Below are 23,856 nucleotides of genomic sequence, written 5' to 3'. Positions count from 1 at the left end.
AGGAGAACACAGGGGCCCTTCTGTGATGCAATTCTTTTAACACATCCCTTGATATCCTATACAAATCTCCTAAACCCAGTATGAAAGCATTTAAAGTTTAGGAGATGTGTGCAGGGTGCCAAGGCCAACTTTGCCCCAAAAGACTGGTAAGAAGGACTGCTATCAGGTACAAGGTCTCAGCTTGGAGGAAGCTTATTAGAAAATTCAGATGATCAGTCATAAGAAAAAAAAAATGACTGTGAACAGAGATACAAATATCCAATTCTTCTTAGGGACTACTTGGAATGCTGATCTCATTCAAACATGCTTCCCAACTTATTTTAAATGTCTTATGTAATCGTATTCTGTTTTCAAGTTCCTGTCACTGCACAGAGGTCCCTTTTGTATAAGTTCATATTCAGGTCGAGTTCAGAGAGGCTTCATAGCCATCAGAGACAGGATATTGTCCTTCTGCCAATGTGGTTTTGCCCCAAGCTGCAAGAGGGCTGAAATAACCATTGTAAGGGATCTTTGCATTTGTTATTGCTTGGAGAAAGGAAATTTTCAGCTAAGCAATGATACAGTTTTAGTTTTCTATGTACAAAGAGCAAAATGGGTTGTTGTAAATAAAGATAAGCAAATGTTACTAATTTTACATTTGTACATTTTATTTGAAGGACTAAATATTACTTTGTAAACAAGAGTCCAAACTCAAGTTGTGAATTTTGGGCAACTCAAAAGATCAGGTGTCTATATGTTTCCTTGGTGCATTTAAAATCATGCAGGAATACAGTAGTTGATACCTGAGCTAGTACTGTTAATCCAAAACAGTATACTACCTTCTGTATATGGCCACAAGCTTATATACAGCATGGAACCACCAGATGCATTATTAATTCACAAGATTGTTGCTCAGAAACGGGAAAAGGCAGGAAAAAGAAGTGCTAAAATTCCATGTGTGGCTGGCTGGCTTCTGTGTACATCTTTGGGACAAGCTTTTCTGCAGTCTGGCTCCCTTGCTGTACTATACCATTTACATTGATGATTATGCCCTTTCTTAGACTGCTGCAGCTGCATGAAAGCTACGGTACAACTGTTAGCATTCATAGGTAGAAAACTGAAGTAAGCCTACAGCAGAGTTGAAGGAAGAACCAAAAATGCCTTGTTGGATCCACATCACAGATAGGGCTAGAATATCCTCTGTGAACATCTGGGCTGATCTGTTTCGTCATAGAAGTCATAGAGATTTCCTGGATTATTTCTGAGCTCAGCTAGAATATGTCTTTTAAGATGGACATTTCTTGAGGTTAAAGCCACCAGAGGCAGAAAATCCATTATAATTCTCAGCAAACTGTTCCAATGGTTAACTACTCATCATTTAGGAAAAACTGTACCACTCAACTCCAGTCTGACTTTGTTCAGCTTCAACACCCAGCAATTGAATCCTGTTATGTCTTTGTCAGCTAGACTGAAAGCCAGCTGTCAAGTTTCTATTTCATTGCAGATACTTTTGGACTGCAGTCAATACACTTTTTTTTTGATATACCAAACAGAAAAACTTCCTTCCATCCTTCACGCTATGCCACATGAATCAGTTATTTTTCTGGCTCTTCTCTGAACCTTTTCTGTCTACCAACACACTTCTTAAATCCTAGAACTGGACAAAGTATTCCAACAAAAACTGTTTCAGTGCCAAACATAGAACTAATTGTCTTTGTAGTTTCTAGAGGTTTCTCTTTGTATAGCCAAGAACTACATGAGGCTTTTTGACCACAGCACCATATCCAAGAGTTCATTCACTGTTACCTTTGATACCACTGTTACCTCTGCACCCCTTCATTTTTCCTGCAAATCCCCAAATCAACAAAAAAGCTGGTTAACAGAATAAAAATCCCAACTAGCATCTTCTGTTCTTCTTAAATCCAGCAAAACACAAATTTCTGAGGATGAAAAAAGGCAAGAGCAGCATTAACTTTGCCCTAATATGGCTGGTGATTAGACCATGTGAAATTTGTTATAGCTGTACCAACAAACTTGTTCAGAAATGATCTGGAGCAATTTTGTAGGGCTCTAACTCTGATATTAGTGAAGCTTGGAAGGCCACAGAAGAATGAGCACATGGAAAGAACAGTAAATACATTCTTTCAGAGGTCCACTAGTTTTAATCCTGCCTTGTATAAGCTGGGCCAGTAGCAGAGCTAAAAGAGCCTTTAACATGGGGATTGTCTGCACAGGGGAAAAACATGCTCTGTACACTTGCTGATGATAAGATGGAAATGTAGTTCTGAATGACATCATACACATATATGTGAAAAGGCTATATAATGCAGAGAAAGAGTAACTGAAGTTGTGAAGCACCTATGGCATAAGCAAAATATTTAAAAAGACTGGTTCAATAATGTTCAAAAGTAGAGTAAAGCTATAGCATGGGAATATTATAGCATTACTCTGAGATGCCATAATAAAGTTGTGTAAGCATATAACAACTGCATGTTTTAGAGATGATCAGAGCCAAGATATGCAAGGATACCTAGGGAAAAAAGTCGGAGGCTTGGTCTCCCCTAAAATAAGAAGCAGTGTTTACTAGGGAATTGTATTTTGAAAACACCTTGTTCAGATGGCTCCCAAATTTGGGCGTCCTGTCTGTTCTTTCTTGAGTGCTGGTATTTGGTGGGAAGATTAAATAACAGGTAAAAAGGACAGGCTGCCTTCACTGTTCACAGATGTATTACTTTATAGTTAGCCACAAAACACTTGTCTGCTTGCAACCAATTTATTAAACAAAGTCATCTGGATTGCATCAATGACTTATCTTTGTTGTTTATTACATCCCCAATCTTTTGGATCATCTAGAGCTATCATTAATAACTCTGTAAATCTTTGATATAATTTATACAAGCATTAAATAACACATGGCTAAAAGCAACTCCTAAAATAATCCCCATATGAATATACTTGCTAGTTAGAATTCTCCATCTACTGCTTCATTTTGAGTTGTCAGTTAACCAATATTCAATTAATTAACAGGCCATATTGATTAAACTAGCATGATACATAAAAAGTGTCATGCAACAATAAGTCAAAATGTCTGCAAAAAGTCTAAGTATTACATAAACACTATTACATAAACACTGTTATTTTTATCAAGTGTGTCATTTAATAAAACTGGGGTCAATATATCTATTTTTCATACACCCCTATGGACTGACATTAGTTCTACTGATTTCCTTTTATAGCTTACTGATAAGACTTGTATGAGTTACCTATCATTTTGCCTAGATAGGTGTTACACTGATGGTGAATAAACATCTGGGTCGTCCTACTTAGCCTTTTTACTGTGACTACTCTAGCTACGTCAAGTCCTCTGGCTTGCCTTTCTGTTTCTAATTTATAGAAAATAACAAATCAGAGAGCTGCTCAGTCAGTTTAAAAATAGATAATCAAAGTTATCTGAACGCGGTTCTTTAAACCTAACTTTGATGGCTAACAGACTCCTGAGTTACTGCTGGAATAGGATGCATTTCCTCACTTTGTGAGGTAATAAAAAATTAGTTTTTACCCACATGCGCCAAACAGAACAAATATTCAATGTTTTGGTCTTTTGTGTTTTACTAGTGACAATTCCATCATTTCTATAGATCCATATCATTGTTAGGAGTAACATACCCTTCCCTAGGTGTATCACTTCTAGTCATGAGGGCAGCAAGGGAGATGAATGATGCTGTGTTCTTTGCAGACGTAATTGTCATTTACAGCACTGACTCAGAGGAAGTAGTAATTCTGCATAAAGTATTCCATCAGACTGGCTGATGTGTTATCCCAAAATGGTATGTTGAGGCAATAAAGAACAGTCACTTTTCTGAGCATCTGTTAAAAGGGCAGAGTCAGCTTAAAATCTAGCCAACTTATAAAAGTTAGTTAAAAGTAGTTCTACATTTTCCTACACATCTCCTAAATGACTTGTGAAGCTTATTTATAGAAACATATGTCTTTATGTGACAAAGGCACACAAAAGATGAAACTGACTTAAACAAAACCAGTGAAGTTAGCCACAGATGAAAGTGCAGGCAAAAGTCACCAGGGAAATATTTTTGTTCAGCATTACTTGCAACAGCTGGTGTAACTCTCAATAAGAAATGTGTAGTTACATTGATTATGTTCCTTTCAGAAAGAAGTGACCTGTGGAGAGACGTGAAGAAACAAGCTATTATTCAGTCCAATTTCATTCTCTTAGACCACAACTTCAATGAAACAACAAGCAACAACAACAAAAAGTTAGCTCTTAGATTAAGTTTATTGATATCAATAGTTTATCAATACATTACCTGGAACAGCAAAGGACTAACTCAGAAAGTTCCTATTACATTCCCCTCTTTATTTCCATTCACCCCTCACCTCTTTTCTTTATATGCAAAAAGTAGAACCTTCATCTTGTCTAGGAACTGTAATTCTATATATTTTCCAAGCAAAGTAATTTTAACCATCCAACCAACTACAGCTGAGCATAAAAGGTTATTGGCTTTTGTATTTTTAGGCATACTTCACACAAAATGCTATGAGGCTTGTCAGAATCAAAGCTGGATATATGTATTTATATCATTATGCTTTTACTTAGCCAGATAAAACCTATACAAATGATACCACAAAAACTTTTGGTGAGATTAGCTTAAGATGAAGTAGTAAGTTTTGCATAATGTTCACTCTGCGGATGCTGAAGTTTATCATTATCCTGACTGTAGTCTGAAACATGATTTTTAGCTCTCAAGCCACTTCCAAGCAGTTGTCTTCTGAATGCTAATTTCACTCTTGTGTTGGCAGATCCATACAGAGTGTGTCCTGAATGTTGCCATGGTTATACTCCCAATTTAGTAAACAGTATGAAATAAACCCACATTCAATGGCAATAATGGAATTTAGACTGATCCCTAGGTACTATTAAAGTGGTTCCTCTTCATTTACATTTCTTAAAAACCTGAGTAAACAGAAGTTGCATTTTCATTTCCAAGTTGCCAGTACTGGGGATACCATTCCTTTCAAGAAGTGCTCGAACTGAGCAAACAATTTTTCACTCCTAGGTCCATCACTGCAGAGAAGGCAAGAGATTCTGAACACAGGAAAAAGTTGCCTTCTTCTCCTTAGCAGATGTAGTGACTGTAACTCATGAGTACCAGATGGAGGTCATCACCACAGCATCAATTATTGGGAGAGGAAACTGCAACTTTTGTAAGGTCCAGAGTTATTTTAGGAGGATTTTCCTGATGTTAGAATCAGTCCAGGGTGGATCCAATTTCCATGGTGGTAAATGCCATTTAGAGGGTGGAGTTGGCAAAGGGCTGGGCGCTAGATCATCCTCCAAGTCTTGCTTGCATTACTTCTGCCCTTCTCTTCCTCAGTTCTTCCACTCCTGACCCATACCCTAGTGATTTCTTACTTTCCTGTTAAAGTAAACATCTCTAGCTTTCCTAGAGAACATGCAAAACAGCCATTCAACCACAGCCGGTAAACTTTTGTTTTAAAATACAGAAATCAAAGCCTTTATGTTTGCAAAGATAAGCTGAAAGGTCAGAATAGGGTGCAAATTGATGCAGTATTGGCTGTCCAGGTTTGCATTTGGAGAGCTTTGGTGCATGTGCTGCTGCCCTGAGCAAAGTGAAAACTGGACAGCATCTGCCAGGCTTTGCTGCTGCTACTCAGAACCACTGAAACCACAGAAGAACAAGTTGATTTTTGTGCTGGCTGTAACGAAGCTCTGAGAAACATGTATGAAAGTTACTAACTGGGAAGCAGTTCTGACTCAGCGTACTGGAGAGATTCTTCCTTCTTCACAGTTTGGGGAGAGCAGTAACATAGCATTGGATCTTCACTGCAGCCATCACAGCTCAACGAATTCAGAGGCTTCACAGAGACCTGTCCCTACCCTACCCGCAACCTCCATTTTTTGGAACAACTGAAAAAATGTATTTTACATGAACACACCAGAACAGATTTCTATTCCTCCTGCTCATGGATCACAACATCCCTAGGGTGGCTGATGGTGACATCTGCCTAAGCCTACAGCCAGCCTGACACAGTATCTCCTACAGCGTGTGAACCACACCACAAATAGTGCCTCTATCTGTTGCTTTTGAAGGTCCCCAAATACAGCTCAGCAGAGGACAGTGTCTAGCAACAGGACAGATATTCTGTGAGTCCTACCCAATTTATTCAAGAAATATGGATACATATTAAGTATCAAGAGGTCCCTTCCTTTTCAGTAGTTAAAACTAAGAAATACTGACAAATTCTTGCAAATTCTAATATCCCCATGGAACAGGCTCAAAGCACTAGCACTCTGGGAAAGTAAGAGTACATTGTGCCACTGTTATTCCAAGTGTAGAAGTGCAGTGGAGGCATATCTCTCTGCTCATCTTAATCCCTGGAGCATAGAAGAGGAAAAGGAAGAATGCTCTCCCTTTCTGTTCAGAACAACTTCAAAAGTTAGATGCTGTTTAGCCACATGCCAGTGGAAAAGAATTAAAGCCCTGCTCCAAGAAAGGGATTCCAATGAAACCTTTGAAGCTACTGAAGTAGAAAGAAGTAGTGGGTTTTCTAACAAAGTTTTACTGCAGAGCTCTAACCATATTTTATCTCTATCTTCTGAATTTGATTACAAGACTTAGCCAAGATATTAGCTCTGGTACAATTTCCAAGATTGCAGAACAGGAAGAATAAGAAGTAGGAACATAAGTGGATGAAATGTTTAGGGGGCATTAGTTAGAAAAAAGAAGTATAATGTCTGTTTCTATACTGAACTGTCACTATCGAAGTACTGTCAAAGGGATATGGGAAAGAGAAGCGGTAAAAACAGACTAATATACAAAGCAAATATATACAGTTAGTGTAAAATAAAGTAAAAGCATATCAAGATCACCCAAGATATTCATTGGTAAACTGTGTTTAACTCCAATGGGATGGAGCATCCCACAGCTGAGTCATTTGGCTTTGCAGGAATAGCATGGTAAAACAAGATACATCGTTCTAGTTAGCACTTGGGCTACAAAATTTCTAATACTTTTTTTAATGCCAAAGTTTTTACTTAGCTCAACCCAATCTGATACAATACCATAGCTTTTAAATGGCAGTCTGCTTAAGGATGGAGTTGACACCAAATACAGCTACACAGCTACAACAAATAGAAGATGAAAACTGAAGAGAGTAAAGACAAATCCCCCAAATGTTATACCCGTATCAGGTCTTTACTAATTATTCTTCCGTGTTGTTCTCTTTGCCCAAATGAAGCTTAACACGATGGCACATTTCTGCAATACAGGAAATCTCAGTCTTCTGTTTCACAGAGTGTCTGAATTACAAAGAAGCCCTTATATCCAATCCAGATAGGCTGAGGAACAGAATAAGACTTTGTACTTCATTAAACTATTTTATGAAAATAAAGAGCTTAATCCACATCACAGACTGTATTCACTGTGTCCTACAAATGAAAAAAACCAGGGGGCACTGTGACACAGTGCAGCTACAATACTACTTGGGTACTCTGCTTGAGACAGATGGAAGCCTAGATTCTTATATAATGGGGAGGAAGAGGAGGGATTTTCTTCCTGTGAGAAGTTCTGAGTGTAGGTTTGTCTAATTTGTACCTGAAGACAGATTCAATTACCTCAGGTTGTGACCACAGTTTAAGTGGGCTAAAACTGCACAAAGGGAGCCAGCTGTGAGACTACTACCTTGCAAGCTTGTCACTGATACAACCAAGAAAAGACTACTCTACAAATCCTAACTGGATGTATTTCAGCTCCAGCAAAGCTACAGGAAGGTTTGTAATACTCTGAATATTTGTGAATTAAGAGTTTAACAACCAGTGGGAATCAAAGTATAAACGGATTGTTAAGAAAATATGTTTAAGTTCAGCTCAAGCAGTTTCCCCAGTTTACCATATGCAATCACTGGTGACTAAGTTAGAGGAAGCAGACATTGTACCCAGCTTTTTAAAAGAATGACGGTTATTTAAACAGGAACCATTTTAATATTGCTGAACAATGTCTGACTTTCCTCTGCCTCCATAACTTCTGTAGGTTCTCAGTAATCATTTATAAAGGCAGAGCAGTTCACAGAAGACTGGCAAATAGTTGAAGCAATTGCTGGCTAACTAGCTGTACTTTCCTCTCCTTGCACTGCTGTCTTGGCTGGGTTGGTGGAGACACAGAGGCAGCAGCACAGCAAGGGTCCTAGAAATAGGCACCACATCTGTACATTGTAGGGCAGGAGCTTCAACTCCTGCAGCGAGCATACCGTTTGAATTTTTTGGCAGATTTAACCTGTTTCCTTGTCAGTACAGCTCTCTCGCCATCACAAATGAATCTGGACTCAGATGGGAGGAGGAGGTTTTTTCTTTTTTGTCTTTTTTTTTTTTTTTTTTTTTTGCCTCAGAGCCATTCTACCAGTACTTTGCATCCTGGAAAATGGACTTCTGAGTATTTTTAGTTACAGTTGTGCAGGTATTTATTTTCTTTCTTTGCCACAGGAGAACATCTGGGTAAGCAACGATTTTTGTTCCTGACATTAGTGGATTGAGGTTTGCATGAGAGTTTCCAGCCAAGAATACATTGCCTGCCATAGCCCAGTGGCTATTGGGTAGGGTCTAATACAAGGAAGTCCAAAGCGGTGGTGCAGCTTAAAGGGAGGAAGCTAGAGAGGATAAAAGTAAGTTGGTTAGCATAGAATGCTTATCCACAAGAAGCCAGTCCAATTATATTTCCAGTTAGACCATCAGTAGCATAATTTTGACTAAACAATACTTCACTGTCTGTGCATTATATATGCTGAGGAGTTCCTATAAGTGTTGGAAGACAGATCAGTGGCATTTTGCAACTGATTGATTAACTTCTGAACTGGTCTATCATATTTCTGGGGGAGAATGTGTGACACTAGAACAGGTTAAAGCTTTAGAAATCTTGTTTTTATTTTTATTTTTTTCGGATTTCCCAACCCCCTTACCAAAATTAAGTGTATGTACTTGCATTAAAGGGGGAAAAAAACATTTCTAGAGGGAGAAGTTTTTGGCAAACTTATATTGATCCTAGAGAAATATATACCTCTAAAAACAAAGTTTACAAAAATTTGCGAGAGGAATAACACTGTTTTTACTTTGAGAGTTCAAAAATTTTGCAACTTAGATCCGTAGAAGGCCACAACAAATCTACAGTGATGTTAAATACAGCTTCCTCTCAGAGACAGAATTTTCTGCTTTAGGCTTTTGCAAATGTTAAGCGAGTAAGTTAAAACTCTAAAGAAAGGTGAGATGATCTTATTCCTCTGTTCCAAGACCTTGAAATTCTGAACTTTCTAAAGCAGTTCAACATGTTTAACTTTCAGGAGTCACTTGCACACTTTCACTTTACTTGCAACAGTGATGCTTTTATCCCTAGTAACTCAGTAGTGAGCTAAACTGTCCCAACAGATATCCCAACACAAGGCTCCTTATAAGGAAGAAATAATTCATTCCCAGGGTCTATTCTCAATAAATGTAAACTGAATGTGCTCATTCCTTGAGGAAATACAGAGCAGTATTAATTCACATAGCTCTGAGACTCTGGCATACACAATGCCCTCCCCTTCAGTCCATCTCAGAATGACTTCATAAGTCAAGTATCAAGCCACAAAAAGGCAGAGGACATAGCAATGAATGTCAAGAGGATTTAGCTCAAATTAAGATGTTTTTCTCTTTACACTATTCTAGAAAACTGATAAAGCATGCTCAGCATTTTAAGTACATTTTCCTAAATGTTTTTAGACTCTAGCATCTGACTCTGGTTTTGGAATCATTGTGGAATTTAATTAGGGTAAAAAGCTGCATTTTGAAAGGCCTCATTCAGTGCTGCTAGTTTATTTTCACTTTAATGGAAGAACTCTAAAGTCTTAAAAGTGCTGGCAATATTTATCCTAGAGTGTTTGGTTTGATTTAAAAGGCAGACTTTTAAAGGCAGACTTTCTATTTTTAACTCATAGGTAAAAATAGTCTCCAAACACAGTGAATAAAACTATTTGAGAGAAGATTTAAAAACCTGAAGATATGAACCAAACAGTACTATTTTCTTCATCTACAATCTTAAGATGATTACTTCATCAGTTCTCATCCCTACTGTCTGTTTTCCCAAATAATTTGCTAATTGTGAACTTCATGCAACTAACACAAAGTGTAGTTGTATTAGCTGCCTTTTCCTACAGCATTGTTTTTCAAGCTTTCAAACAACAAATACATTTGGAATCCATAATATCTATAGCTTTCTTATAGGAACTAAAGTGCTTAGTTATCTAAAAAAAACTGTAAAGGAACAGGTTAAAAAAAGATGTGTTCAGCATTGTAAATTCATTTGCTTCAGTATATCGATCAGCTTTTCTTGTACTCAATTATTAAACTTTTAATTAACTCTCAATAATTTTTCTTAGAGCTTTAGCTCTGAGAATCCTGCCAATTTCAGTCTCCTTTCCCGAATTTTTTCCTCTGCATCTCTGACTCCCTGACCTCCCTGTGTTTAGAAATATTTTATGCAAAGCATGAATTTGGACTTTTGGTCTACTTAAATGCAGTAATGCCATGTCTCCCCTTAATGGTTGTTGTTCTTGTTCTCATCTTTCCAGATAAGTTTTAACCACCAGGGTGACTTGTATTGTCCAGCACTCAGTTGTCTGAAATCTAGAGTTTTCTACATACAGATCATTTTTTTATGTCATACAGAGACAACTGTACAGCTGTATGTGATTTTTCTTTTAAATAAGCAAAACCTATAGAATACCTAAGCCTTGTATATGTTACTGCAATGACTGAAAATGATCACAAGTGGCCTAGTGCTTTGAAACATTATTAAGAAAGAGTTTAACTGAGCTGTTGCCAAGGCTGTATTTCCAAGAAGCTTGCAGAACAGCCTTTGGCTAAGTGTGGGATGTTAACCAAGTTCAGGTTGCTGTTCTGCAGCCATTCTTTCCCCTCTGTATAACTCTGGAATACAGCCCTTCTAAAAGCATGAAGCAGAAAAAGAGGAAATGAAGGCTCAGTAAGGTCTCCCGACAAAAGAGCACCTATTGAAAAAAAAAAAACCCAACTAACTACAAATTTAAACACAGTTATGGCATGGCTTTAACACACCTTAATTTCTTCACTGGGATTAACATTCCTTCCCTGTTGAGTTCATTTAACTCTCTGAAAGCAAAGGGCAACACTGGCAGAACAGTGGAACTTCAGGCTTAGATTATAACTTGTAAGCTGTTAGTGCTACTGCTGTTGTACAGGTACATCAGCGCAGGAGCAGCCCAGGAGAAGTGTACCCGATGCTTGTGGCATAACCTCAAGAACAAAGATGCTTCATTTACCCCCTAGCCCAGTTAATGGGAAGCAGCTATTTCCGCTGAGTGGTAGATGAATGGAACAGGTGCATTTATGGGCTTTTTCCTCTGCTTTTCTCTAGGATTTCTTAAGTCAATTTTTGATTATTCTTTTCCCCAGATCTGAAAAGGTAAAAAAAATTACTAAGTTGAAATAATTGACTCATAGGCTACTTTTACTTGTCATAGATATTTTATTTCTCATTGGCATACCTCTCACTCTTCTTATTTCTCAATTCTTAGTGTACAGCTTGTTTATTATGACATGAAGAATTCTTCCAGTGGTATTAGGGTGTTATTTTTACTGCAGCAGGCGGCTAAGACCTGGTAAAGAACAAGTCATTACCCAATTTAGAAGAGCATTTTTACTGACTTGCTAGACACTTGCTTAGAACAGAAATAACGCTTGAACAACACACAAGAAAAATTGCTTCAAGATGTGGAGAATTCTTAACAAAGATTAAGTAATGGGGACAAAATTAAATATATATTTTTTCTGCTCTCATATATATACATAGGCCATCATAAAGTTATTCATTTCTTACCTTCTACATTCCCCTTTCTCTACTCTCAGAAATCCTGAAATCAATACTATTCTAATAGCAAAGGAAAACACAGTGTCCTCATTTCTTGCCTGTAGTGTTCAGGCTCCCAAATACCCCCCAAATTTAGTAAGTATATAAATGCAGTGGATCCCTTGGAAGATACATGCCTAAAATGATGAGAAGCCAGCTGACATCCTAGCAAGGTGTCTGCAAACGTGTGAAACCAATGCCTCAAGAGTGACCATTTGTACTTGGGAAGCACCTTACATCAGTTTACACTCATTTTCTTCCCAGAAGGTAGCTCTTGTGATCCCAAAGAAAAAAACAAATCATAGAATACACAGAAAATAAGGTATGCTGAACCCTGTCTGTTAGTCTGCAGTTTAAACATCTTCGCTCAAAACCATCAGCTGTTTTCTTAACACAAGCAAATGACAATAACAAAAAAGCAAAAAGGTTCAATTCCTAGACATAGAAAAATTATCTTGAGAAATTACAAGTCAACGCTACTAAGAGCTTAGTAGCATACCAAAAAGCCAATACTTGCATATTCTAAACCATTGTCAGATTTTCCTCCAATCTTTCTCTAGAAATCTAAGTCAGCAAGTTTGATAAAGTTGACTGAATTTCTCATGCATTTTTAATAGAAAATGCAGTTTCTGCAAAACTATTCAATCACCTGTTTAAAAAATAAATTATTGCCCTAGTCCAGGTTTTTGGGGAGAACAAAAATAGGTACTAAGTTTCAAGTTAGCTTGACGCTAGTTGTGTTTCCCAGATCTCACACCTGACACCCTTGACATTCTTTGAGCAGTGTTCCCTGATGGAGCCATCTCCCCTGACCTGCACGTCCCAACTACACAGTTGCACTGCATCATGGAAAATGTAGTCCAGCTGGATGTTAGCCTACACGAGCAAATGAAGCAATACGGCACTCAAATTAGGGATTCTGCATAACATGTCAGCAATTGCTATTCACTGTTAAAAGGAAGCAAGATATATAGGTGTTTTTTCCACTGCAAGTTGCTAAAAAAATGATATTTTCGAAGTAATGTTTATCAGAACGTTTAATTCCATTAAAAAGAAGAAAAGTTCATTGTTCTAAAATAAGGTTATATCAAAGTCTCCCTCCACAAGAAAAAAGAAAACGTTATCAGCTTTATTCGTTAGCTCTGGTCTTTCCTGTGTGGTATTTCTATAATATTTTGCATCAGCAGCCTGTCTGTAACTAGGGCTAGAATTGTATCCATCATTCCCTGCTGCAAGTGGAGGTAACAGAACACAGACTTCACTTGGGGTTTATTTTGTCTTATTTAGGAGTCTTATATTCTGATTTTGAGGCTGCTATTGTATTTTCTTTTTCAAGGAAGGCCATTTAATTTGAACAGCCAGTATGATTTTTGAATGGTTTATTTGAGCGGATCCTGAAAATAATCATAATAAAAATCCTTTTTACTTTATGCACTATGGAGGCTGCGAGCATTACACCCATTATACCCACTCGCTAAAAATTAACCAGAACAGATGGTTAATACAGCATTTTTTTATAGGTCTTCCAACACCAAGGCAAACATAATATTTTAATTGCATTCGATTTACTCACTGCGGGTTGTGGCACCAAGCCCTTCACCTTGGGCTACCGGAGCGGTTCCAGCCCGGGCCATCTGCGGAGCGAGGCGTTAACGTCCAGCCCGCGCCCCGCGCTCCCCGGACCAGTAACGGCCGCGGCAGCGCGCGTGCGGCCGCGCGCGGCCGGCACGGGCCGGCTACCGTAGTGCCTGTGATAGACGGGACAGCCTGAGGGGGCGGGGGTGGGCTGCTTGCGTCACGCGTGGGGAAACCGACCGCGGCTCCCGCCCCAGGGGCGACCTGAAACTGGCTTCGCCCCACACGGCCGCGCCCAAGGCTGCTTCAGCCGCGCGTGGGGAAAACGACCCCGGCTGCTGCCCTAGAGGCGGGCTGAAACAGGCGAGGCCCGTAATTTTTCTCTGGGGCAGGAGTCCAGGCCCCTCTCTCCCCGCGCGGGGCCGCAGCCGTTGCGAGCCCGCCGGGGACGCCTCTCACCTGTTCGCCGCGTCTCCGCCGTCTCGCCGCAGCTCCAGCGCCGGCAGCGCGGCTGGAGGCGGGCCAGCCCCCGTCTTCCCCGGGCGGCCGCTGCCGCTCCTGTGCCGTTACCGTATTTCCCTGCGCTCGCTCCCCCCTCCCGGCTTTCCCAGCAGAGGTGACCGGGTTGAGGCCGCGGCGGCCCCGCCCCCGCATTCCATTCCCTACATGGTGCCACTGAGGGCGCCGCCGGCACCGCCCCCTTTTCCCACCACGCGCGCCAGGCGCGCCCGGGCTTGCGCGCGTGACATCAGCGGAGGGTGCGGGGGAGAAGAAGGCGACACATCGACACGGCGTCCCCGCCCCGCCCCGCGCAGCCGGAGGCAGGAGAGCGCGAGCGAGCGCGCGCGCCCCTCGTCCCCCTCCCACCGGCGCGTGGAACGAGCCTTCCTCGGGCCGTTCTATTTATGTTTGTGGCGCCGATTTGCATAAGGCGCCGCCCCCTCGCCGTGGGCGAGGCCGGGAGGCCCCGCCCACGAGCCCATGTAAGGGCAAAAGGGGGCGGGGCGCGCGGCGCTCGCGGCCGCTCGCCCGCTTCCTGGTGCCGTTTATAGGGTACAGCCACTTCCGCTGTCTGCTTAGAAGCGGCGCGATCATGGCGGAGCGCGGTCAGCTCCCTCCCCCCGCGAAGCGCCTCTGCTGCAGACCCGGCTATGGGTCGGGGTGCAGGCCGGGCCAGCGGGCGGGCGGCGCCGGACCCGGCAGCGGGGCGCTCTGCGCCGGACCCTCCTCCGCAGCCGCCGCCGCCGCCCTGGGGCTGCTGCCGCTCGGCAAGACCCAGAGCCCCGAGTCCCTGCTGGACATCGCGGCTCGCAAGGTGGCGGAGAAGTGGCCCTTCCAGCGGGTGGAGGAGCGCTTCGAGCGGATCCCGGAGCCGGTGCAGCGCAGGATCGTCTACTGGTCCTTCCCCCGCAGCGAGAGGGAGATCTGCATGTACTCCTCCTTCAACACCGGCGCCGAGGACCCCGCCGCCGTCCCCGGGGGGGCCGCCTCCGGCACCGCGCCCGGCGGGGCCGCCGACTCCGCCGCCGCCGACGAGACCCGCCTGCCCTTCCGCAGGGGCATCGCGCTGCTCGACGGCGGCTGCGTCGACAACGTCCTGCAAGTCGGTGAGTCACTGGCCGGGGCCGCGCTCCGCGGCCGCGCCGCCGGCCCTCTCCCTCCCCTCCCCTCCCCTCCGCGGCGGGGCGCCGCCGCCGGCCGTGCCCCCGCCGCTGCCCCCCGGCGCCGCCACCTGCGCCGCCCCCGCCCGCCGGCGGCTCCCGCGGGGGCGCGGGCCGGAGCCCCCTCGCCGGCGGTCCGGCCGCGCAGCCCCGCACTTCCACCCCGAAATCCGGGCCGTGCAACTTCCTCTGCCAGTCTCCTCCCCCTCGCATCCCCGGCGCGGAGCGGCGCCGCCGGCCCCTGTCTCCTTGACACGGCCGGCCGGGCCCCGCCGCTGCCCCCGCGCCCGGCCACCGGCGCCGCGTAATCCCGCCCGGCGCGGCGCGGCGCGTCCCCTCCCCGCCTCCACCCCCGGTAATCCGGGTCATCCTAATACCCCGAGCCACAATAGAGCGAGAGAGATGCCGCCGCCGCCCCCTCCCCCCGGGACCGCGGCCGCGGGTGGAAATGAATCAGCAGAAGGCGGCGGGGGGGGCAGGGGCGGGATGCGCCGTTACCCGAAATAAAGGAATAAAACCGAGCGCGAGACCCGGGAGCGGCTCCGCCGGGCGAGCGCGGCGGCGGCGGGGGGAGCCGCGAACAAAGGCGCCTCCCGGGCAGCGGCGGCGGCCCCGCACCCGGCGGCCGGGGCGGCGGGGCCGGGCGGGGCGCGGGGGGCCGCGGCCGCCCCGTGACAGCGGCGGGGGGGGTGGGACGCGGCGGCTCTGCCCGCGCTGGACGACGCTCCCCCGCCGCCGCCCCGGGCGGTGGCGGCTCCCGGCGGCCCCGGAGGTGGGTGTCCGCCCCGCCGGCGCGCCGCACGGGGTCCCGGGGGGTCTCGGGCCCGGCTTGCCCCCCGCCCGGGGGTCGCTCCCCGGTGAAACTTCCGCGGGGGGGGGGGGTCGGGCCGCGGCCGCTTTGTGCGCGGGGGGCGGCCGGGCTGCGCCGCCGGGCGATGCCCCGCGGAGCGGGAGGGGGCCGGGCACTTTGTTCTCATTTTCATGTTTATTTGCGTCCTTTTCAGTTTTCTGCCGCTCCCCCTCCCCCCGCCCCGAAAGGGGAAGCCAGACAAAAGAGGCTCTTTATTTCTTTTCACCGCCGGCGAAACGGCGAGGCTCTGACAAAGGGCGCGGAGGGCTGCGCCGCGCTCCCGCCGGCGGCCCGCGGGGCGGTGCGGTGCGGCCCGGCCCGGCCCGTCCGTGCCCCGGCGCCGCCGCTCGCTGCCGGCCCCGCGGGGAGCCCGTGCCCGCGGCCGCCTCTTCTCCGACGGGAAGCGCTGCTGCTGTTTCCAGGCTCGGCGCCCTTCCCTCCTGCCTAGGGGGAGTTCAGCTTTGAGACAATCACTCTCTTTTTTATTTTAATCTAATTAACTTTCTTATAAGTTTCATCTTTTGGCTTTCCTTCGCTTTCCAAAGGTCTGAGGCACGTCTGTGGTTCCTCGGGACTGTCAGAACCAGAAGTAGGGCTGCTTCGGTTCGATTGGCGATGCTGAGGTTTTTTTTCCTCTGCTTGCACTTGATTCTGTTTGCAAGCGATGAGGAATGACAGGAGTGCACATAGGGAGGGTTTCTTGGCTGATTACATTTAAGCCAGGAATTCACTGTGAAAATAAAGCCAAGGGGCGATAAATAAAAGATGCAATCTCCTCCAGGAGACAGACACCCAGCGTGGGCTTTGCTTTGCTTGCTTTCAGCAGTGGAATAGGCCTCAGTGAGTAGTTGTGAAAGAAAAAAGTAACTTTTTGTATAGCTTCAAAAGGGGGGGGGCACTGAGTAATGTTGGCAAGGGTCAGTGTGAAGAAAGAAAATATGCATAAATACGACTGAAGTGTTGACTGCTGCTTCTGGAGCCCTTAAACACATTCCAAACAAACACTATACATACTGCTGAAAATACACTCTTTTTTTTAACTTATGAGAGCCTCTTCTGGAAAGCTGTGCAAAAATAGTGGAAAGTGGTGATATGAAACATGTCAGTTGCTGTGGCAGAGTCTTTGGGCTTGGCCAGTGAGGGAGCAGTGGAAAGCTTCGGGTGGGCTGGGTGCTCGCAGGAAACTCCTCGTATGATTTGGGGTAGCTGTGTCATTAGGGCTGGTAAAGACTCTTGCCAGTGAGATACTCCTTGTGAAGCAAAACAGTGCAACTGTGAAAGCAAATTCAACTGCAGTGAGCTGTATTGGGTGGAGAATGGAATTGGTTCCATATAACACAGCTGAATATGTAGCGTTGAGGAAAACTTAATGTTGAGTTTATATAAGTGCGTGTTTAGTGACCATATAAATGTGAACTTATGTTCTTTGCAGTATGAGTAATGGAAACTCTGTAAATGTTTACTATTGTACTATGGAAAAGTGCAGTTATTGGACAAAGTACGTTTTATTACATATCAATTCTAGCAGCCTTACTTGTTACACTAAGTGTTACTATAAACAGGGAATGCCGGATTTGATATCTGAGGGAGACGCATAAATTTCATTTTAGAGCTAGTTAATGGAACCATTTGCTTCTGAATTTTACATTTTGCAATCTAGCTGTGTGTAAACATCCAGTCAAATTTATCATAGCAACTTTTTTCAAGCAGTAGAATTTAAAAAACCTTGTTTCTATACTCTTTTTTTCTAAAACTATTCATCTTATGCTGCTTCATGCCCCCCTTTTGACTTTTTCATCTCCCATCTGTAATTAGAAGGAAATCCTAAATAAAAGAAAGATAACACATTAGTCAAACACATAGGTTTTAATAATCAAGCAGAAAAGCTGTCCGCTAGTGTATTTTGAAGTTAAATGATATTGCTGCAGTGTAATAATTAGTGTCACTTCATTTTGAAAGATTTTTCTCAAAAGAAGTTGGTTTAAAAACTCTATTTGCATCAAACCTATTGATGGCCTTTTTCTTCTTTTTTTAAAGTGTATTTTTTTAAAATGGTATGTTTGAACCAGACAAAGGATTTTTTTTCTTAGCTTATTTAAAAAAGATTCAGAATTCAGGCTCCTAAAACAAACCTTTTTAACTATATAAAACAAAGCTTTTCTACTTGTTTTTTTGTTTATTTCAAACTAAATATTTTTAGTGATAATTGCAGTCTAAACATGAAAACACTCTGAGTAAATACAACAATCTGGAAGGAAAATTAGAAATTGACTGTTGCATTTGGCTAAATTTATAAAGATGCCAAGAGTGAGCAGACAGTTTTAGATGGTGAAGTGTATATTTGGTTTCTGAGGTTAGTCCCGAATTAGTATACAGTACTGTATTGTCGTCACAGCTGTGTCTGTCAAGGTTAGGAAGAGGCGTGATCCCTCAATAGCACAGTTGACCTGGCGAGGGCCCTTAACGCAGCTATTCTGGGAGAAGGGAAAAAACCCTGTGCTGTGTGTTGGTATGACTCTTTTTGCTTGGGGAAAGACAGAGGCTGCATTGGCTGTGGTGGTATAAAGCTCGGTTTTGCTGCTGTAGCTGCATCTACATTAGAAGCACTTGAAGTGATTTTCTGATATGTCATGTAAGTACTCCTAGAATATCCTTGTCCATCTTTAATTTGAGGTCAGCTAGTCTTTGCTGCATAGATCTTGCTTGCTCATGCAGGCCTTCCTTTAAGGTGTTACAGCCCTTTGCACGGTAGTGTAAGACTTTATAATCACAGCAGTCATGCCTCTTAGGTATGAATGGCAAGAGAGAGTTGGAGGGAAGAAACTCCTAGGGAAGGAAAATAATGTAAAGAACTAATTGACTGGTGCTTACCACAGCTCTAGAATTTAACGTTAATATTGTAAGCTAGAAAAAAAACCCTACCTTGTCTCTGGAAGAGGGTTCAGCTGAACAGAATCATCAGTGTGGAACTGCAGATTCATTTTCTACAGCCTATCGGTGAGATGTGATCGGGGGATGTAACTAAAAAGTAAAATTTCTCAAGTGTAAAGTAATTGTTGGAACTCCCTGGATGTTTCCTTAGTTGATTCTTAAATGAAGTTAAAAGACTAGTGATTTTTTTTTTTTCAATTTTCTTTTAATGAGAAGTATTTATCTTCTGACTCAGAGGTGCTTTTATAATCTATTGTTACAGCTAATTATTCCCCCCCCATCTTCCTTTTTTGCAAATATGAGCTAAATCTTGGTAATTGCTTTCAGAACCAGGAGAAGCTTGCTTTTTTTTCCTCTTCCCTCTCACCAGGAACAGAAAGCTTTACAAGACCATGTTGGTAACTGCTCTCTAATTCTGGTTGAATGCAGTCTGTATGTATGGTGATCAGCAACTTTCAGATCCTTTCAAAGGATGATGATTCTAGTAAATCATTTTTTTGTTCTTCATAGCCATCTTTGCCCAAAATAACATGATATTGTACAGCAAGCAAAACAAATGGAATTTGTTTTGTAAATGTAAAGTTTAATTGTAGTGCCAACAATATCGTGTGAAGCACCTTTCCGTTGATAAAATGACACTGCGTATTTTATCAAAGCTGGCACAAACATCTTTGTGCTGTAAATTGAAATGCACTTTTTGGCAGGCATGATGTTCTCCACTGAAGCAAGCAATATATACCTAGTTGTTGATGAAACCTGTAGGACATGTGGATTTAGTAAAACATTTTTTTCTAATGTAAGTAATGCTAAATTGCATGACTCAATTAAGGCTGTCATTTCTGGAGCTGTAAGCTGTCTGTTTTGCATCAGCTTTGTGGTGTCCTGTGGTTCTGAATTGTCGTGGTGTGTGTAGTGACCCTTTTCCAACCAGAGAAGGTTGTGTTAAACTTCTCGTCCTCCTCAAACAGGCAGTATGTGGCGTGTCTGCTGACATGCCAAAGAAACAAGTATGATTTCTATAGCAGTCAGCCTGATGTTGGGGTTTGGTTAGGAATGTATGACTAAAACAAGTAATCCAGAATTTGTCAATACAATATTGTGGTAGGGGAGTAAACAAATGTCTGTCTTCTTGCTGGACTTTTTTTTTTCTTTTTGAATCAGTTCCAAGACTATTACAGTCTTGCAAAAATATCTTCACTGATTCCAGTTTCAGTTCACTTTAAGAAGTATCTACCAGTATTTCTGAGTTCCGGAACAGAAACCAGTGAACTCATTTTTAAAGATTTCTTCCTGAAAGAGAGACATCTGAATGCATTCCAGTTTCCTTGTTAGATTTGGAATGCAATGCATTAATTAGGGAACACGCAAGCTATTTTCAGTCTGTATGCATGTGTGCTCTAATGTACTATCCTTGACCTTGAATAATTTCTTTGGAAACCTTAAAAAAAAAAAAAAAGTTTTCCTTCAAGACCAGATTACTAAACGTGGAAAACTGAATAAATCGCCTCATGCCTTTTTTAATCTTTCCTAAAATATCTAATCTGAATTTCAAGAGAAAGTATTTTAAAGAGATTCCAAGAGGTGAAAATAAAACTTTCTACTGTTTTTCTTTGTAATTATTAATGTAGAATTATTCTTTAAAGGACAGTGTTATTACTTCTGTTCTAGAGTTATTTTTAAGGAGAAACAATCTGTAAATCGTTTCCCATTAAAATTTCTAAAACACAAAAACCTCTTTTCTATAAAAGCTTATATTTTGTTGACCTAAAAAAAATCATTATTTGTTTTTATGTCAGTTTTCATGTTTCATTTTCCCCCTAATTTCAAGGCTTTCCTCACTTCCAAGTAAACAATTTCCATTTTCAAAGCTTGCTTTCTGTTCAAGAAAGTGGTTCCATCTCTGTATATGATCAGATGTTTTGGTATGTAGCAGTTCTTGAATTGTAGCCAGTTGTCATGCCAGCAGCTGATGCTTTCTTTTTTTTCCCCTCCCCCCCCCCCAACTTTCAGAGATGAACAATTAATTAAAAGCAAAATCTGTGTGTCAGGATAGGCTGAAGCTATTTGAAAGTCAGCACTGGACAAATTGGTTCCCTTAAAAATCCGTTACTATTCCTGGTTGCTATGTTTTGCTGTAGTGTTTGCTATTTTTCTCATAAAGGTTCGTTTTAACAGGTTTATATAAGACTAGGTGACTGACTACTAAGAAAAAAATGACACGCTTCCTCCCATTATAAATAGGTTATCTTGTATAGCAGTTTTTACTGGTGGAGGATAGAGTATTTTAGGTTGCATGATGTACGATACATCTTTGTGGCTTCAATTTTAATGTAACCTCTTATCTAGGTAATTAGTTATGTCAAGACAAATCCTGAAGTTTTTTAGTAACAGAATACTGGTGCAAAGTTGCGGTAGTTTAGGAATGCAGTTGACACCCCATAACTTTCTTTCTCTTCAGCAGATTTTCATTGGGGATTAGGTGGGAGAATTTAATGAATTTTAAAAACAAAAATAAAAACTATTTTAACTGACAAAAGCTATTCTAATTTTTGAATGTTCTCTGCGACAGGAACTAATTTGAAATTTTAAAAAGCTTTCATCTGTAGCAAGGGTACAGATTTAATGTGAATTCTGATTGCCTGGAATGCAGTCAGCCTGAGAGCATGTGAATACTTGAGTACTGTCCAATAACTATACTTGTTGTTCTGGGAGATCCGTCTCCTTGAACTTCCAGTTTTTCCTCTTGGTTTACTATCTAAACTACCTATGTAAAATGCTGTTCTCTGCTGGATGTGTATGTAGTTCTTGACATGGCTTCATAACCTTCAGTGACCTGGATCTCTAGAGATGTCGGCTGGTGCTGTATGCTGGTTTGCAGTCTCCTTCTAGCTACATGCCAATTACCATGATTTATGTGATGTCCTTGCGATGCATTACCATGCTGTCTTTTGACTTGGTAGCCATATGCATTTAGTCTTTTGTTGCATTCACCCTACTGTTAAGGGCCAAGATGTCTAGAGAACTTGTGATCTAAGTCACTATCTGAAAATAGCTTTTTTTCTGACTTAATTCTGCAGATGTGTAAACAGACCAGGGGAGTGTAACCTTCTAATAGTAACTGAGGAGTAGAGAATTCCTTTGTGGTTAAGTCAGAACTGATAAAAGGCCTCCTGTAGGAACTTAGTGGTTGTGCAAAAGACTTTCTGATTTGACGCAGCTCCGTGTAGACTGAAGGGTCCCTTAATGCAGACTTTCTACCTATATTTGATTAAACCCTTCTCACAATTGAAAAACAAAGTGTGGAAGAGGAGAATCTTTATCTGTATTTAAAGTCCATTTTAAGATAATTGTGATGTGCACCATCACATGCTTTAAAAAGGAGAGCTTAATTTTTTTCTTTTTTACTCTAGCCTTCTATTCCTTGTTGCAAGTGAGTGCATTTGACAGTTTTTGAAATATCTCGAAGTTTTGGCTTTGCAAATGCATGGGCAATGGCTGAGAAGGTCTGACGTTAATTGGAAGGATGCAGTAAAACCTGTCAGTAAGTTTAAATGCACACTAGTAGAGCTAGCTGATCAGATAAATCGGAAGCTCATTTACTGAATTAATGTGCTAAAAATTCAGGTGACTTACCTTTTGTCCTGCTTTATTTAACAATCTGCCTGTTTACATAAGTCATCTTTCATTGTTAATTGGTGTCAGACCTCTAATACATTATGGAATTGCCCGAAAAATGTCTGTGGGGAAAATGGCATAATAGGAAGAAATTTCACAGAAGTAGGCGTTAATATATCTTTATTGTGTCTGTGTGTTTTTTTTGTTTTGTTTTGGTTTTTTTTTTTGGCCAAAAGTTAATTACATTCAAACAATCATTTTAAAGACTAAGAAAATCAAATGTTGCATAGCTGTATGACTTCTAAGAAATGAGACACTTGGTTGTATGCATGCCAAGCTTAACTGCTAACTGGTTACTGACAGCCGGTAGTAATGCAAATACAGTGCGGGAATTGTGCAGCTGACTACAATGTTTAATTTATATTGACTAATGATATAAAGAACATTTGACCATTGAGGCACTTAAAATTGGATAAACTGTTTTATAAAGTGTGAGACAAATTTACAATCTGTAATACACTAGATAAATCAAGTTCACATGTATTCTAATTATGTTCATATTTTTAATATTAAACTTGTGTTAAAAGCAAGATTTTTAGTAAAGGTTTTTATCAACATCGGCTCTTTTGGATTTGTTTCCTTTTGCTTAGAGTTGAACTTTTTCTTATTTTATACTAGCGGCTTGTCTTCTTTCTGCATACACATGCTCAGTAATGTGTGCTGAGCATAGAGGCAGCACAAACTCTCATCATCAAATCTGCTTTTAGCTTACCCTTGTCAGGAGCAGCTGGTGAGTTTTATTAATATTTAATTTCTAGATTCAGCTTTGATATTTTGACCAGTCTAAAGTTCATAGAGCATCAATCCATATTTGGTAATTAGTGATGAGCTTGAGAGTACATTTGTGGAAAGTATAAGCAAGTGCAAATAGTGTTGTCGCCAGGGTTTCACATGCTTGGTGGCTGGTCATCTTTGCCAGTTTAGTTTTGGCTGTAACATAATGCCGGATAAAACACTCGTGTTAAAAATTTATTAGCAGAAATGTTTACAGATATTCTTCCTGGAATCTTCTGGAAAACAGGAGCTGGTTATTGAGGTTGCATGGAGGATCTTACAGTAAGCTATTGATTGCTTGCACAGCAGTAGCATCAATGAAGTGCTTCTTTTCCTTCTCGTTTTGGTGGAAGACAATGCACTGCTTTGGGCGCTTGAGAAGTAGTCATAGTAAAACCCGCGTTTGCGTATTTACAAAGTTGGCCTCAGTGACCACGCTAAGTGTGACGTGTGATGCTTC

The 23,856-nt window shown here is 42.1% G+C and overlaps 1 protein-coding gene and 1 long non-coding RNA gene across 6 annotated transcripts in view; one reads left to right on the top strand and one right to left on the bottom strand.

The window, feature by feature from the left end:
• Positions 1–4,254: 4,254 nt before the first annotated feature.
• LOC135325118 (uncharacterized) lies at positions 4,255–14,379 on the bottom strand. 4 transcript variants are annotated; one of them, XR_010386307.1, is made up of 4 exons: positions 13,965–14,379; positions 13,504–13,564; positions 11,569–11,679; positions 4,255–11,478 (listed from the first exon to the last, which is right to left on the bottom strand). It is a non-coding gene; the product is annotated as an uncharacterized LOC135325118 (long non-coding RNA). The 4 variants fall into 4 exon arrangements; XR_010386309.1 differs by lacking the exon at positions 13,965–14,379 and having other exon boundaries at positions 4,255–8,661; positions 11,120–11,478; positions 13,504–13,956; XR_010386308.1 differs by lacking the exon at positions 13,504–13,564.
• Positions 14,380–14,543: 164 nt separating this feature from the next.
• Positions 14,544–23,856, top strand: part of LOC135325102 (zinc finger SWIM domain-containing protein 6) — a 115,110-nt gene continuing 105,797 nt past the window's right edge. The window contains exon 1 of one of the 2 annotated variants that reach the window (XM_064502611.1): positions 14,544–15,112. In XM_064502611.1, the coding sequence (XP_064358681.1) occupies positions 14,599–15,112 (514 nt within the window). In that variant the 5' untranslated portion in view covers positions 14,544–14,598. Of the gene's footprint in view, positions 15,113–15,869; positions 15,939–23,856 lie in introns of those variants that run through there. The other variant, XM_064502612.1, reaches the window with a different exon arrangement.

This window comes from Dromaius novaehollandiae, chromosome Z (genome assembly GCF_036370855.1).
Source record: "Dromaius novaehollandiae isolate bDroNov1 chromosome Z, bDroNov1.hap1, whole genome shotgun sequence".
NCBI classification, from domain to species: Eukaryota; Metazoa; Chordata; class Aves; order Casuariiformes; family Dromaiidae; genus Dromaius; species Dromaius novaehollandiae.
The sequence above is the reverse complement of the archived record's forward strand: the minus strand, read 5'-3'. Positions and strand labels throughout refer to the sequence as shown.